We start from the raw sequence: 14,772 nt of genomic DNA, 5'->3' as shown, positions 1-14,772 counted from the left end.
TATCAAATATAGAGAGGAAATGATCCAAGTTTCAGTGATGTTGCAGAGTATATGTGTCAACGTCACGTCAATCGGCGTCTCAATCACATTCTAATCATTTTGTCAAAAGTTTAAATTCTTTTTCCATGAATTTCTCTTAAAGATTCAGCAGATGAAAAATGAGCTCTTTAGATGATATCAACTGTCGTAATACGACGAAAATTCCGTCTGGAGAAAACATGGACAAAATAACAATAAAAAATGAAAATGATTCGTTTTCAGCGAAAGAAGCTGAGCCGGCTGAACCTGATAATATTGAACAAAAAGAGTTGAAGAACGAAGTACCATCGCTGGGAACTGAAATCACGACGTCAGTGGAAGAAGAATCTCAGAAGGATAGCGATGAATGTCCATCTCAGAAGGACATTAGTGAAGATGAAACACAAAAAGGGAAAAAATTATGGGCGCCAGTATGGGATCCAAATGCACAGGCTTATTACTGGTGGAATATGGAAACAAATCAAACTACATGGATAAATCCAGAAGAAGAAATGGCAGTAACTACATCTACCGAAACACCAGACACAACAGCAGCAGCTACAGAGAGGCAAACTACTGAAGAAGCAGAAGCAATACCAGAGCAACCACAGTCAAACGACGCTCATAACCCATTAGACTTTTTACTAGATAGAATTGACAATGTTGTGAAGAAAAAGTTAGATGGAACACAGGACAAAGATTCTTCTGCTTCTGCTATAGATGATATTACTGCATCCACACCCTCTCTATCAACTTCTGATTATTCTCAATACTATTATTCACAAAACCCTTCCTCATCTTATGATTCATACTATAATACATCATCTGCAGATCCATATACAATACAAGCTCATTTTGATCCAAGAACAGGACGATTCAAAAGCGAAATAGATGTCACTCGGCATAACCCGGAGAATCTCAGTATAGAAAATCGAGCAAAACGGCAAATGCAGCATTATTTTGATGTAGATCAGTATACTGAGCAAGTCAATGCTCAGAGACAAATGATAGCAGAGGGAAGAGTGTCAAAAAAGAAGCAATTAACGCGCAAAGAGATAGAGCATTTTAAAAAAATGAAAAAAGAGAAAAAGTCTAGAAAAGCTAGAGAATGGTTACTACAGTAATAATAAATTGATTACAATTGATACATTAAAGAAATTATGATAGCAGTTGCTTTATTTAATTGGAGTAGTGACTGTCAGAAACATTTTTAAAAGTGGGAGTGAAAGTGGGAGCGCGTATTAGAATCGTTTTTAGCATTCATTGTCTTTTTCGCAAATATACACAAAGTTCCCTTATAAGAGACTACTACAGTTGGCGTAGTTTATCAATTAATAGTTCCTAATAAAGAATTTTAAAAATGAGGTAATAATATTTTGCTTGTTTAGTAAACGAAACATATTACCTTTATCGTCTCACATTAACAATTCAATCTGTAATGAAAAAAAATAGTAAGAAATTCTCTAGATCAAGAAAAGGTGGAGATGGGAACGTTCCTAATTTTGTTTTTAAACTGGATGGGGCTACTTCGCCTTCTGTAGGCGGCTTCGGAAGTGCTCCTGGCAGCCCTTCTACTGGTTTTGGCGCTCAAAGGGGTAGTTTTGGTAGTGTGCCTAATAGCCCGGCATCTACCTCATTTAACCTAGGCGCTAATGCACCTGGTTCGCCTGCTTCTGTAACCGGGCAAACAAGTTTTACTTTTGGTAACACTGCCGCGCCAGGATCTCCAGTAGCTAATACTGGGTTCACTTTTCCAGCTCCCACAAACACCACCCTCAGCGGCTCTTCTTCATTTGGCGGCCTTCAGCGTGGCCATTCGGACCTGCATACCATGGTTAGTAAACCCGATGCTCATCAGGAGACACTTCGTCGCACTACCTCAGAAAATGCTTTTGGCTCTCAAATCAACTCACCTGTTGCTTCACCACCAGCGTTCCAACAGCAAAACTCTAATCTTAGTACAGGAAGTTTCTCCATTGGTACAACAAGCGCCAATGTTTCTACATCATCTCCGGGATCTACTTCAGTTCAGCCCGGCACTCCACAGCAAGCTAACACAGCTCCGTCTTCATTTACTTTTGGCGGGAATGATACTGGTAATACTGCAACGACTTCTTCCACAGTTTCTGGAACAACAGCAGCACCTGCTTTCACTTTTGGTACGACACCTACCACAGCAACCAATACCACTAACTTCACAGCATTTTCAAAACCCTCCACTGATACCAGCACATCCAATAATGCTGCTCCTGCCACAGCTTTCACATTTGGTACTTCTAAGAATACAGGGCCATCTTCCTCTGTCACTGACAGTTCAAAACCTGCTCAAGCTTTCAGTTTTGGATCACCATCTAACACCGTAAAACCCACTTTTGGTTTTGGGGCAGCAACTACATCTTCTCCTGCTACTGCAGCTACCAGTACGTCAACATCTACAGCCACCTCAGCATTCAGCGTTGGAGCTCCTGCTATTACAACAACGCCTACGACGTCTGTAACTTCGGCCGTATCGAAACCACCGTTTACCTTTGCTACCCCAGCTACGAAGCCTACTACTACATCTGGCACTACTAGCAGTACTAGTGCCCCTTTAACTACAACTTCATCACCTTTTACGTTTGGAAAACCCACTACCACAAGCGCTGCAACAACATCAGGTGGAACTTCATCTACAACACCTGCATTCTCATTTAGCAGCCCATCTACTACAGCAGCAAATGCAACCTCTCCCGCGTTTTCCTCATTCACTTTCGGTAATTTGGGTGCAAAGTCATCTGCTACTGATAGTACTACTACTACTACCTCTTCTACAGCTGCAGCAACTTCTACAGCACCTGTTTTTACTTTTGGTACTCAAGCCTCAACAGCAGCCTCAAAAACTACGAGTCAACCTGCCATAACCGATTTGTCTACTAATAAAGCAGCAACGGGTAGTGTTCCTAAATTTACCTTCGGTACATCAGCTGCAACTACTCCAGCAGCTAGCACTGTTGAGAGCAATGAGGGACCTAGTTCAGGCCCAAGTACTACGGGGTTCATTTTCGGGAAGCCTGCAGCTGCTAATGAAGGCGAGAAGTCCAAAGAATCATCTTCTAAGTCTAGTCAGGGGCCTGTATTTACATTTAGTTCAGCAACAACACCGACTGACAAAGAGAAGGAGAAAGATAAAACTACCACTACTAATACAACATCTCCCTTTTCTTTCAATAGCAGCGTTAGTACTGCTACAACAATATCCAGCTCCTCTGCCACGTTTTCGTTTGGAGCCCCAGCAGCAACCGACGGTAAAGAAGGAGAAAAGAGTAAAGATAAAGAAAAAAAGGATAGCACTGTTACTAGCAAGCCTTTCACTTTCCAAACAAGCACCACTCCAGCTGCTGCAACGACTGCCTCGGCCGTTAGTACGGAACCACCAAAACCCAACCCTTTCTCTTTTGCCAAGTTGTTGGAAGAAATGCAAAAAACCGCCACACAACCACCTAATCAGTTCCATGCTACTTTGATTACCCCAGCCATAGCTGCTTTACAGTAAGTGATTAATTTTTTTTGTTTTTTTTTTTTTGCGATATAAGAGACATGATTTGGTTTATACCAATTGTTCTTTTTTTATCCATATTTTTACTCTATCCTATCTCTTATTCTCAATGAATTCAACTTCTGTTATCAGACAACAGCAAACTGTGCATCATACTAGTTTTAGAATTGATAATATCATGTCTACCACCCGTCTTTCCGAACTTCCTGAACAAGCACGTAAAGAGTTGGAAGATGTAGAAAGATATATCCGTAGTGAAGTTCAACGTAGTCAATATTTGAAGAACAACAAGATGCCTCACTATGCTGATGTTATGACAGAAACGAAAAACAACACAGAAATGCTTACACAACAATTCGATGCGCTTTCAAGCTCCATTCAAACTGAAAAGGAGTCCATTGATAGATTGTATGATGCTGTAAAAGAGCAGTTGCGATATGCTAACGAAGCTAGTGCTGTTATTGAAACATGTAAACATCCTGGCAACAATCGCTGGTTGTATTCTTCCAATGATGATGATTATTTTGTACAGTTGGCTAAACAGCTAAGTCAGCAAATGGAAGAGTATAAAAAGTGCATATGGGAAATTGAAAGAACAGCTGAATCTTGGGCACAAAATAAACCGCAATCACCTCAAGGTAGTATGCATTCATTCTGCTCGATTGATAAGTACTCACATACATTTTTTTTGTTTTAAATAGATATTGCCGATATTATGCGTGCACAAAACCAAGCTTTCTTATCATTGGCCAATAAGGTTGCCTCTTTGAATGAAACTGTAAAAATGGAAAAGAGTTATTTTGAACATTTCATGAAAATGTATCAACCAACATCTTACATGGTCTAAAATCGTCATAAATTGAGTTTCTGTTAATTTTGAAATGGATAATCTTACATACATAATATTCGTAATCAATTGATGAAGAAGAATAAAACGATGTCACTCAAAATCTGCCACTTATAAATTACTCTTCCCCGCATTTTCATTCGTATGTCGACGTCACAGCCTTCTCAACGCTGATTTGCTTAAAGCCCGGTTTCTACTCCACAGACTTCCTAAACAAAAATTCGTTAAGGCACAGAGGAAAGTCAGACTGCGTTCCTTTTATTATAATACTTTTTAAAAAAATACCCTTTCTTTGAATCACAAACATCCTACTCGTAAGTTGTGCTAATTAGCCCTAACATCGCAAGATCATTTAGAGCGAAAATCTAACGCAGACAAATTTTATGAAACAGTATCTGTTATATATAAATCAACATGCCTATTAAAGAGCTCGATACACCTTATCCAGTTATTGATACAGATCCTCATTTCCGTCGTGTTGTTCGATACATGAGACCAACTGACTATGCAGCATGGGCGGCTGGTACTGCAGCAGCTCCTGCTTTATTATATGGAATGGGTACTGTATAATTCGAACGAAACTAGCTATTTTTCTAGAAGAAGGGTGTGTGTGTATTCAATCATACCAACAGATAAATATATCCTTCTTTTACTGTAGAGAAAATGGATCCTGCTGGGCCCATTCGTAACTTACGTGTCCCTCTTAAAATTGCCACCGTCATTGGTGCATTTGGTGGTTTCTTGTTAGCTTATCAAAATAGTAGTCGTAAGTTGCAAACGCTTTTGGTTTTTGTGGGAAAGATGCCCCCTTTTAACTTATTTTGTTGTTCTCAGTCCGTTTCTGGGGTTGGAAAGAAAATGCCGTCGAAGTTGAGAAAGATAAGGCTGAAATGTCTCAACTGATTGCAGAAGGAAAACGTATTTATGGTGAGAGTTATATGCCTGAACATATTCAGGACACTGCTGCAAGAGTTTCGAGATTTTCACAATTGAAATTTGGTAAGGGCATCTTCTTTTTGAGTTATTACACATGTATCGGTGTGTCGCTAAACTTAAATGTATATTTCGATAGGTATTATGCCATGGTTTAACTTCAGTAATCACAGCAATCATGGTGTCGATCTTTCAAAATATGCAACCACCACCAAAAATGAGTAGTTTTAAGTTGACGGACACTCGTTAGTATCATAAAATAAATAAATCATCGAATGCCCATCTGTAGAATATATATCTGGAAAAGAGAAGTAGATTGATTGCTTCAAATTTGCAAGAAACAAAGCAGATGAGTTTAGAAGAATGAGCTTATATTAATATTTATTTTGTTGAGATTTTCGTGAAATGAGAATAAAGGAAAAGGAAAGTATTAGTAGTAGTACTTAATTACATTATTAAAAAGGAAAGGATAAACTAGTTTGGAAAGTAGTGGCAGTAATAAATTGTAACAAACAAATAAGTATGTAGAGTATATGAAAGACAGGAGAAAGACATTGTTAAAAGTGCAAAAATGAGATTGTTGAGTTAAGGAAGGTACTATGAGAGCTGTTCTTTTTCTATAAAAATTGGTGACCTATCCTATAGTTTTCACTGTACTTCGGCCACGTCTAAGGCTTTTACGTTTACGATAATTGTGATGGAGGTTATGATGCTGGTGATTATGAGTCTTTTCCAGCTTAGACACGTGATGCTTGCCGTTACAGCACATACGAACATCTTCTATAGCCTCATCATCATCTTGAATAGCTTCTATACGACCACTGCCTAAACCAATATGGTCAGCACTAGCAGAGGCTCTGTTTGCGACGAAGGAGGACCGCGCAGTAGCATTTGATGTGGTCGAGATTGAAGGATAGTGAAATATCTCTTGTATTCTTCGGAAGTTGGGTCGAGTAAACAAAGATCCAGAGGTGCTGCTACCACCACCGTTATTTAAGCTGCTTGAAATTGATTTTGTTGTATAACTGCCGCCCATGGTATCTATTTTCCTATTGGCGTTTCTCAATAATGTTAATCCTGCAGTAGAACCTTGTTCGACACGATCCAAAAGATAAGAAATAGAGGCAAGCCAGAGTTCATGCTTTTCGATAGTGGGAGCAGTTATTTTTAACTGACGATAGCTTGTTTGAATCAACAAACTGACATTAGGAAGATCATTATGATTCAAGTTATGATCAGAAACAGTTTTGATATTTTCAATTAAGGCTATATTTTTAAAAATGCAGGAGGTAAGACAGAAGGCAACGTATATGCTATTCGACTAATATAGCTTACCACTCTTTGCTTTGGCTTCATTCAAATCTACACCAGGCGCATTCGTAGACCAATATAATGTAAGACTATAGGGATGAATCCAGAAATAGCGTTGGTGTCGGTTTTCTGATATACCGCTGCCCATGGTTTTTCTTGTGTATTTCCATAACCAGTCGCCGATCATGGTCTGAGTAATCATATTGATAATTCTTGGATCTGTTGAGCTTGAAGTCAAAGACTGCGGAATTGTTGTTTCTATTTCATTTCCGATTATGTTACCGCGATTGCCATTGGGCTCGTCATTAGATGATGTAACTGACTGAAGTTGTTCATTAGTATTCTCAGTAGAGGAACTAAGAACACTAGTAATAGTATTGCCCTTTTCTAAAACAAGTTGTTGATGCGGCAGGGGTGAATCTGGACTAGCTGGTGCCACTTGTAGTTGCTGTTGCTGATCTAGTATTTCCGTTGATAAGTTAGGGTGATAAAGCGACCTATTGCCCTTCGCCGAAGGTAAAGTAGCTACCGAAGATTGAGCATCACTACCCAGTATGGATAAGCGACCTGCTTTTTCAAGCAAAGCAGCAGGTGGGGGATTCGAAGGACGGGGTGGTATGTCTGATTCAGAGATATCCGATGATATAGTGGAATCTTTTGCGTCAAATGATAAATATGGTGTCTTTACTTCAATAGTAGCTGGTAAATCGTTGATGCGGGATATGACAGGCATAAGGGTATCTCTGCTTCTGACTTCGTCACCCTTTGGTGCTGATTGATGAATGACGGTTGGGCCGTCAGATAACTCAACAGGTAGATGCTTGCTACTTTTATAATAGTCATCGAATGCAGAATTAACTGTTTCCGCTGGAAGATGTACAATGACATTACCGTAGTTCTCTTCTGCTTCGTAGAACACATCTGAATTGTTATCAGCATCTTTATCAGCAATCTCTTTCTTAAAGCGAGTGTTAGTAATACCCATCCCAGGTGCAATGTCGGTTGGATCACGCACATCTTTTTTAATTACGGGACTATAGGCTAATAAATCGCTTCCAAGAGCTAATGAAAGCAATAGGTGAATATTCGTTTTATAAAATAGAGCCTTTAAGTATTTGAATGTAAATCTGTTGCTTTTACCTGTTTTCGTGTTGAGCTTATCATGAGTTTGCTCCTCCACCACGACATATTGAACTCCTGCATCCTTCGTCTCTACATTTTCGCATTGTACGTCAAAGTCTCTAGTTTGGGCAGTGTCACATTGAATCAGAGCATCCACTGCTTTCTTCGCATCATTTCCAACATCAGAATTCATACTGTCAACAGAAACATACTGAGTTTCTCGGTCTACCACAGAAACTTCCTCTGACTGTGTTGCCTGATCCACGATTAATGGTTTGAACTCAGCTAGGTCGCATTGTGTTTCTTCATCAACGGCACCTGCAACGCTTGATGAAGATGTCGAAATGCTAGTGGTGAGAGCGGCAGTGGTTGCGCTAGGATCCTCAGCAGCTTGACGAGCTGCATTTGAGCTGGAAGTGTTTAAGAATTGTTGTCTTTGAAGAGTTTCATCTCGTTCAGCTATTTCAGTGGCATCCAGACGAGAGTTAACACTTTCAGCTTTCTGCTCAAGTTTCTCAATTTGTGCAAAGGTTTCGAAAGTTTCGACAAACGGCTCATCATCGGTTTGAATAGCCATTTCGACAAATTCAACTGTACTTTCTACTATGTATCTCGTATCTGTTTGAACAGAGGCTTCAAGATAGTTTGGTGTTGTAATTTTGTTGCCATTTACCGTTGTGGCTACCGCGGCAATTGAAGCAGCAGTTGCAGTTATGTTCGGAATGATGCTCTCTTCTTGCTCAGTTTGTGTAGAGTTATCGGCAGTACTGGGTTTGCTTTCTGCATCTGTTTGGGTGACTATATCCATAGTCTCTGGCTTCAGTTCGCTATCAGTTTGAATAGATACTTCGACAATCTCAGGCTTGAACTCTGGATCTGTTTGCATTGATGCTTCAAGCATACAAGACTTAACTTGTACATCTGTTTGAATAGAAATTTCAGCTGTTTTAGCTCGAAGTTCAGGATCTGTTTGGATGAAAGTTTCTGATATCTCAGCTGTTTCAGTTTGCATTGACACATCAGCTGTTGTAGGTTTCTCCTCTTCATCCGTTTGCGTGGAGATTTCATTTGTTATCAGTGGGATCTCAGCGTCAGTCTGCATACACACATCAAAGACTGCAGGCGTAAGCTCATCGCCGGTTTGTACAGAAATCTCAGCGGTATCTGGGGCTTGTGTTTGTATTGCTATTTCTGCCTTTGGCGGCTTAGGTTCCTCTTCAATTTCGTCTGTTTGGATAAGCACGTCAACTGTTTCGGAACCCTTTTCCTCGAAAAGATCAGTTTGGGTAGACATTTCTGAACCAGGTTGAATATCAGTTTGTATCGCCATTTCCACACCTGTTTTCACTTCTTTGATGCTTGACTTTGTGAGTTCTTCCAACAAATTACCCATGCCCATGGTGACTGCGCCAGCGACAGCAGAATCAGATTGCTCTGATGTATTTCCATTTTTTTCAGCTATAGGTATAAAAGGAGGCGATTGTTGCGCATTTTGAGTTGCCATACCCAATTCATCTTCCAATGTTCGTACTTTTTGGTATTGATTTGAGGATTGCTCTTGGTTGTAGGATTTCTCGCGTGATATATCCTTGAAAGAAGCTGTGTTATAAAGATCGATTGGGTCTGTCATGACTTCCGCATCAACCAACACCGGTTTACTTAAGCTTTGAGATAATTCTGATGACAAAGGTGTAAATTGTTGCTGTTGTTGTTGCTGGCATTGACGCTGCTTTTTGACATTGCTTACAATTGAAGAAGAGCGGGGCCTACGTTTACTAGTATTCGTCGTAACATCAATGGCTGCATCGCTTTCGTCGTAGAATTCGTTTTCCTCACTATTTTCTGATGAAACTGAAGAGTAAGAATATACAGAATCTGTATCGCTGATATTGTTGCTATTGCTTTTTTGGCCTTTGAACATACGAGCATTACGAGCTGTTGCTGTCGTCATACTCATTTTCTTGGCACGTCGTCTGGATGAAGCCGTGGTAGATGCTTTATGTGAACGGCGTCCCGTGTCTTCATTGTTACGCCCGTAGCCATTGGATGATGATCCACCATTCCGAATGGGACCAGCATCCACCCACATACGGGGATCGTTTTGTAGCTGTTCTATCGTCTCTTGTGATTCTGCTAATAATTTTTTCAGCTCGAACTTTTCTGTCTTTTCTTTATGCAGATTGGACCTTAAATTGGAGACCATACGATGAGCATGAGCAAGCGATGTCTTTAAAGTTTCTACTTCCATGGCTTGATTGCGCGCAGGTGATAACTTGGGCGAAGAAGGCGGCGAAGAAGTGGGTGACCTATCGTCCTTCACAGCAGCCGTACTTTTTGTTTGATCTGAATCGGTTTGATTTCCAGTTTGACCAGCTCGACTATTCAACTCACTTTCGATCGATGCATGTTTGCCGATACGAGATTGTGCTTTAGCAATAGCTAATTCAGATGTGAGGGTTTCGATTTGCTTTGTTTGATCAGCTTTTTCTCGTTGAATTGCAGCGGTATGTCTACGTATGGAAGTCATGTCCTGTTCATGACGTTGTTTCATGTCCTCAATAGTGGCTGTCAACTTTTCTTCTCTATCGCGCAGCTGCTCAATTTCTGCTCTAAGGTCGTTTACTTGTTTTGCTAGTTTAGTTTGCTCTGCAGTTGCTTTTGTAAGATTGGATTGCAATTCCGTTACACTTATCACGAGCTCTTGTTTCGCAAGTTCTAAATTCCATGTCTCTTCTTTCAATTTCTCTATTAAAGTAAGAATAGTCCGGTTAAAGATCGATGTAGAAGCTTTTTCTTTAATGTTTCCCCTATTCATCGATTATCTGCTCCCCTTATCCTGTCTCTCATTATTTTTGTATGTATTACCTTCATTCTCCTCTCTCTGCCTCATTTGCTTTGCCATGGCTTCTGCAGCCCTTTCTAAATCTGCTTTTTGGATTTCCAAGGTTCGTAGTTTCTCTTCTTTCTCCTGTAATAAAGCTTGCATTTTCCTTACTTCCAATAGTAACCCCTGGCCAATTTCAGTGGCGAACTCTATATCTGTATTTCTACGGTCAGACGTAGGCACTTTAGATCGACGTTTTGTAGGAGTTGAGCCTGTAGGTGGAGGGGGTAATGGTAGTAATGATGATGGAGAATCATAGTGATGAAGATTATGCTGGTGTGCTGCAATATGTGGTGGTAATAAAGTCGAAGCGCTGGGACTGGGCAATGGGTCACCGCTATTATCTGTTGATGTGGATGGTGAAGAACGTTGGTTTAGCAACTAAAAGGGGGAGGATGAAGTAAAGTAAAGATCAGTAAGCACATATAACGTTAGAGGTTTCATTTTTCTTGAGAAAAAAAAGGGGGGAAGGACCCATCGAAGATAGGAGAAAGGGAAAGGCCTATCCATAATGCATAGAAAAAAAGAAATAAAATATGATAAAAATGTTACCTTCTCCTTGTTGCGAATAGAGGATATTCCAGGTGATAAAGGGTGTGCTTTGTAATTTGCCACGTCTCTTTCTAAGGACCTCAACTTTTCCATTGAAGAGGAAGAGGAAGAGGCTGAAAGGGGCTCAGATAGCGTATCGTTTACATTTTCGCCATTGTTTATTTTATCTTCTATTTCTTGTATCTTATTTTGTAACTGTGTGATTTGTCGTGCTAACACATTTTTACCTATGCCACTGCTAGATTCTTCCAGTAATTTTTGCTTCTCACTAATTTGTTGCTCTAGTTCTTTCTTTTTTTGAAGCAGATTGGTGTTGTTGTTGTTGTTTCCATTAGCATTTGAATTGCCATTGAAGGGTCGAAGGTTAACTGAAGTTGAGGAGGTCGGTGTTGGTAATACTGCATTGTTATCATTAATTGTAGTAGCGGGAGACGATAAGGAATGTTGAGGAGAAGTTGAACTCATTTATCCGTCTGATGAATGGTATAACTTATAATGGTAATTTTGGTGGATATTCTTAAAGGATGTATCTTGTATGGATATGAAAGGTTTCGTAGATGTTATTCTTCTACATATACTACAGTACGTAAAGGAAAGGAATGTATTTGAATGATAAAAAAGAATACTCAATACTTAAAAAAGATGAACAAGAGCAATAGATGGAGGATTTTATTTGTGAAGACGAGGAAGAATAAATAATGAAAAAGAAAAGGAAAGGAGAAAGCTGCCTGAATCCTAAATAGGTGGAACACATGGTAAATTGTTATGATCTTAAAAAATGACGCCCTCTTATTGGCTATCCTTTATATTCAGACATTGAACCTTTGCAATGATGGTGACACTGGACGAAAGTCAATTTTCAGGAACAAAACTGGGTTTCTAAACCAAAGCTGTCATCATGAATGAAACAAATTGTATTTAATCAAACTATAGTAAACAAGCATAATCTGATTTAAAAGCGTAGATCTTTTTCATTTGCAGCAATATTTTAGGGTATACTCCCAGCAAAGCGGTTTTTTCTTTTTTTGTTGATGTTTCTAATCAATCCGTTCAGCAAGCTTTCAACTACTGTTTTCCCAAGATTTTCTGATTACTCTTCTTAATTCTGATTCTTTGTAAAGGTTCATAACCTGCAAGGAAATTCATTACTACAGCAAATACAGCAACTGCAATGGATCCATACCACATATCTCTATAGGAATGCTTCTGATCGTAGATGTAACCTCCGATATATGCACCTAAAAATGCACCTACTTGATGACCGACAAAAGTAATTGAAGTCAAGGTACCTAGATATTTTTGACCATAGACATCATTGACAAATTTGGTAGTAGGAGGTACAGTAGAAAGCCATAAGAACTAAAAACAAAACATAGAGATTTGTTAGTACCGAAACCTTCCTCTCTTCATCAAATAAATATGATAGCTTTTGACTTACCCCAAAGAAAACAGAAAATATAACTACTGTGGTGACTGAAATCGGTATGAAAACAATGATGATGAGGAAGACTGCACGAAGACTATAGATACCCATAAGCACATAACGTGGGCTCACGATTGATGATAAGTAACCTGTAATGATTGTGCCGACCATAGAACAGAATCCAAGGATGGATATTGTCCAGGCTACGTGTTGTATATAATAATTTTTAGTAAGAACAAAGTATTAGTAATTGAATCAAAAGACCCTTTACCTGCAAAATCAGGGTTAATATTATTATCTTGCTTTAAATGAAAGAACAAAAAGTAACTATGTTATTATAATTGAAGGGTTCAAGAATGAATAAAGCGGAAGTACTGTACCAAGTAAGCTGGGAAGTGAGTCGCGAGGAACGTTACATGAAATCCACAAACTGAGAAGCCAAATGTAATGAACAAAAACGTAGGATCTGTCAGAGCTTCTTTCAGGGCCGACTTAATATCAGGAGCTGCTTTGTCTTCAAAAGGTCTATTATCATCTTCATCATATGCCGTACTTATCTCTTCTTTATGGTAAGTTTTATTTTCTGTTTCGAGTCCAGTAGTTAGCATTTCTGCCGGTTTTTCGCTGATATCATTGCTGTCCTGCTTTTGTTCTTCATCAGTCGGTGCTGGTAATGATGGTGTCGGCGGAACAGTTTGCAAAAAAATTGCGAATGAAGCAGTCGCTACCATTATAACGCCTGTCCATCAATATGTTTCAAGTAAAATAAGTGAGCCTTTACAATTTCACGCCATACTAAGGTGATGTCTGTTATGTAATTTACCTAGAACAACAAAAGTCATTCGCCATCCTATGGAAGCAATCAAAGCTCTGGTCATTGGCAAGTAACAAAATTGGCCAAAACTACCAAAACTGGATACTATACCAAAAGCCATGCTCTGCTGCTTCGAATTCTGAGGGAATCGTCGGCCTACAGACGCCAAAACATTGGGAAAGGAATTACCGCCTGCACTGATACCAACTACAACGCCTATTGCAAAGATATATAACCCAGCAGAATTTCTAGAGGCATACAAAATAAAGCAACCTACGCCATATAGAATATTGCTGATGAAGATTGTTTTCCCAAAACCAAATTTACGCTCGGCAAGAAATACCAAAAAAGGTTGGGAGAAGCCCCAAAGAAGCTGGAGAACCGCAGCTGCTATTGAAAATGTAGACCTATCCCAGCCTGTATCCTGCGTAACGGGCACTAAAAAGACGCCGATGGATTGCCGCACGCCAAACGATGCCCACAAAATGATACAGCCTGCTATACACGAGATGATGGGCGATTGAACCCATTTATTGTTGAGCTTTGAGCTCAATACAGGCTTAGTGACTTCATTGAATGTTGATTTTACGTCAGCTTTTTGTTGTTCTTGTTGTTCTGCTGTCGTTGCGTTGGTATGTATAGATGCGATGGACGACATTTATCTATGTGATTATACTGATTTTGTGAATTGTTTGGCGTTTGAAAATTGTAGAACACTTTTCTATTTGGTATATTTGGATGGTAGTAAGTTCAGTAAGTAGATGAAACACTATTATTAATATGAGTAAAGAAGAAAGAACGATGGATCTTCCTGATAACTGAGAAGAAGTGAAAGGGGAGATCAAGGACATTTATGCTTTAAAAAATGATCCGGATCTAACCTTGTTTTGTGCTTCACAAACTGTCATTTGACTGTTCAATGCTCTGTTTTCAATCTGAGATTTTATATGAGCAAGCAAACAACATGGCACGTCCCTAGTTCGACAGCAAAAATTTTTTCCATCGGTAGTAGAATATAGTAAAAACACGTTAGTTATTGATGGAAATTGACTGTCATCAAGACAGAAAGCAGTTATACTATGGTTTGTGAAGATCGAGTTCAGCATAGATGATGAATTGAGATGAAAGAAAGCCATGAATTTCCGTGAAGAAACTGCCATCCTCTTGGTTAAAAGAAAATAATAACCCTTCCAGCAATCATTTTGAAGTAAATTACTTTATTATTCTCGCTGCTGTTATTTCCCAACTGAATGCTTCATATGGGCCTTTATAAACCCTTCACGAAATCATGAGTGTCTGATAAAGGACTATATAAAAATATACTTCTTCGTGA

The 14,772-nt window shown here is 39.3% G+C and overlaps 5 protein-coding genes across 5 annotated transcripts; 3 read left to right on the top strand and 2 right to left on the bottom strand.

Moving 5' to 3' along the window:
* The first annotated feature begins 93 nt into the window (after window positions 1–93).
* Window positions 94–1,188, top strand: BDF20DRAFT_889231 (uncharacterized protein). The gene has a single exon (XM_053082121.1). It carries the CDS (start codon window positions 159–161, stop codon window positions 1,140–1,142), a length of 984 nt encoding a protein of 327 aa, XP_052932766.1. The 5' UTR covers window positions 94–158; the 3' UTR covers window positions 1,143–1,188.
* Window positions 1,189–1,456: 268 nt separating this feature from the next.
* On the top strand, window positions 1,457–4,522 carry BDF20DRAFT_922625 (uncharacterized protein; the record flags this gene model as incomplete). The annotated part of the gene is made up of 3 exons (XM_053084678.1): window positions 1,457–3,546; window positions 3,686–4,191; window positions 4,255–4,522. 3 exons carry the CDS (start codon window positions 1,457–1,459, stop codon window positions 4,398–4,400), a joined length of 2,742 nt encoding a protein of 913 aa, XP_052932765.1. The 3' UTR covers window positions 4,401–4,522.
* Window positions 4,523–4,814: 292 nt separating this feature from the next.
* Window positions 4,815–5,558, top strand: BDF20DRAFT_915950 (NADH-ubiquinone oxidoreductase complex I, 21 kDa subunit-domain-containing protein; the record flags this gene model as incomplete). The annotated part of the gene is made up of 4 exons (XM_053084388.1): window positions 4,815–4,959; window positions 5,059–5,166; window positions 5,235–5,399; window positions 5,473–5,558. The coding sequence occupies 4 exons, from the start codon at window positions 4,815–4,817 to the stop codon at window positions 5,556–5,558; spliced, it is 504 nt and encodes a 167-aa protein (XP_052932764.1).
* Window positions 5,559–5,740: 182 nt separating this feature from the next.
* BDF20DRAFT_102969 (uncharacterized protein) lies at window positions 5,741–11,747 on the bottom strand. Its single transcript, XM_053074686.1, has 5 exons — window positions 11,203–11,747; window positions 10,632–11,031; window positions 7,785–10,511; window positions 6,669–7,706; window positions 5,741–6,599 (listed from the first exon to the last, which is right to left on the bottom strand). The coding sequence occupies exons 1-5, from the start codon at window positions 11,665–11,667 to the stop codon at window positions 5,968–5,970; spliced, it is 5,262 nt and encodes a 1,753-aa protein (XP_052932763.1). The 5' UTR covers window positions 11,668–11,747; the 3' UTR covers window positions 5,741–5,967.
* A 189-nt stretch (window positions 11,748–11,936) lies between these two features.
* On the bottom strand, window positions 11,937–14,443 carry BDF20DRAFT_889218 (major facilitator superfamily domain-containing protein). Its single transcript, XM_053082120.1, has 5 exons — window positions 13,449–14,443; window positions 13,006–13,364; window positions 12,897–12,927; window positions 12,641–12,828; window positions 11,937–12,561 (listed from the first exon to the last, which is right to left on the bottom strand). The coding sequence occupies exons 1-5, from the start codon at window positions 14,095–14,097 to the stop codon at window positions 12,268–12,270; spliced, it is 1,521 nt and encodes a 506-aa protein (XP_052932762.1). The 5' UTR covers window positions 14,098–14,443; the 3' UTR covers window positions 11,937–12,267.
* Between the last annotated feature and the right edge of the window lie 329 nt (window positions 14,444–14,772).

This window comes from Mycotypha africana (genome assembly GCF_025528875.1).
Source record: "Mycotypha africana strain NRRL 2978 chromosome Unknown BDF20scaffold_10, whole genome shotgun sequence".
Classification (NCBI taxonomy): Eukaryota; Fungi; Mucoromycota; class Mucoromycetes; order Mucorales; family Mycotyphaceae; genus Mycotypha; species Mycotypha africana.
This window is presented reverse-complemented; position numbering and strand designations above follow the sequence as displayed.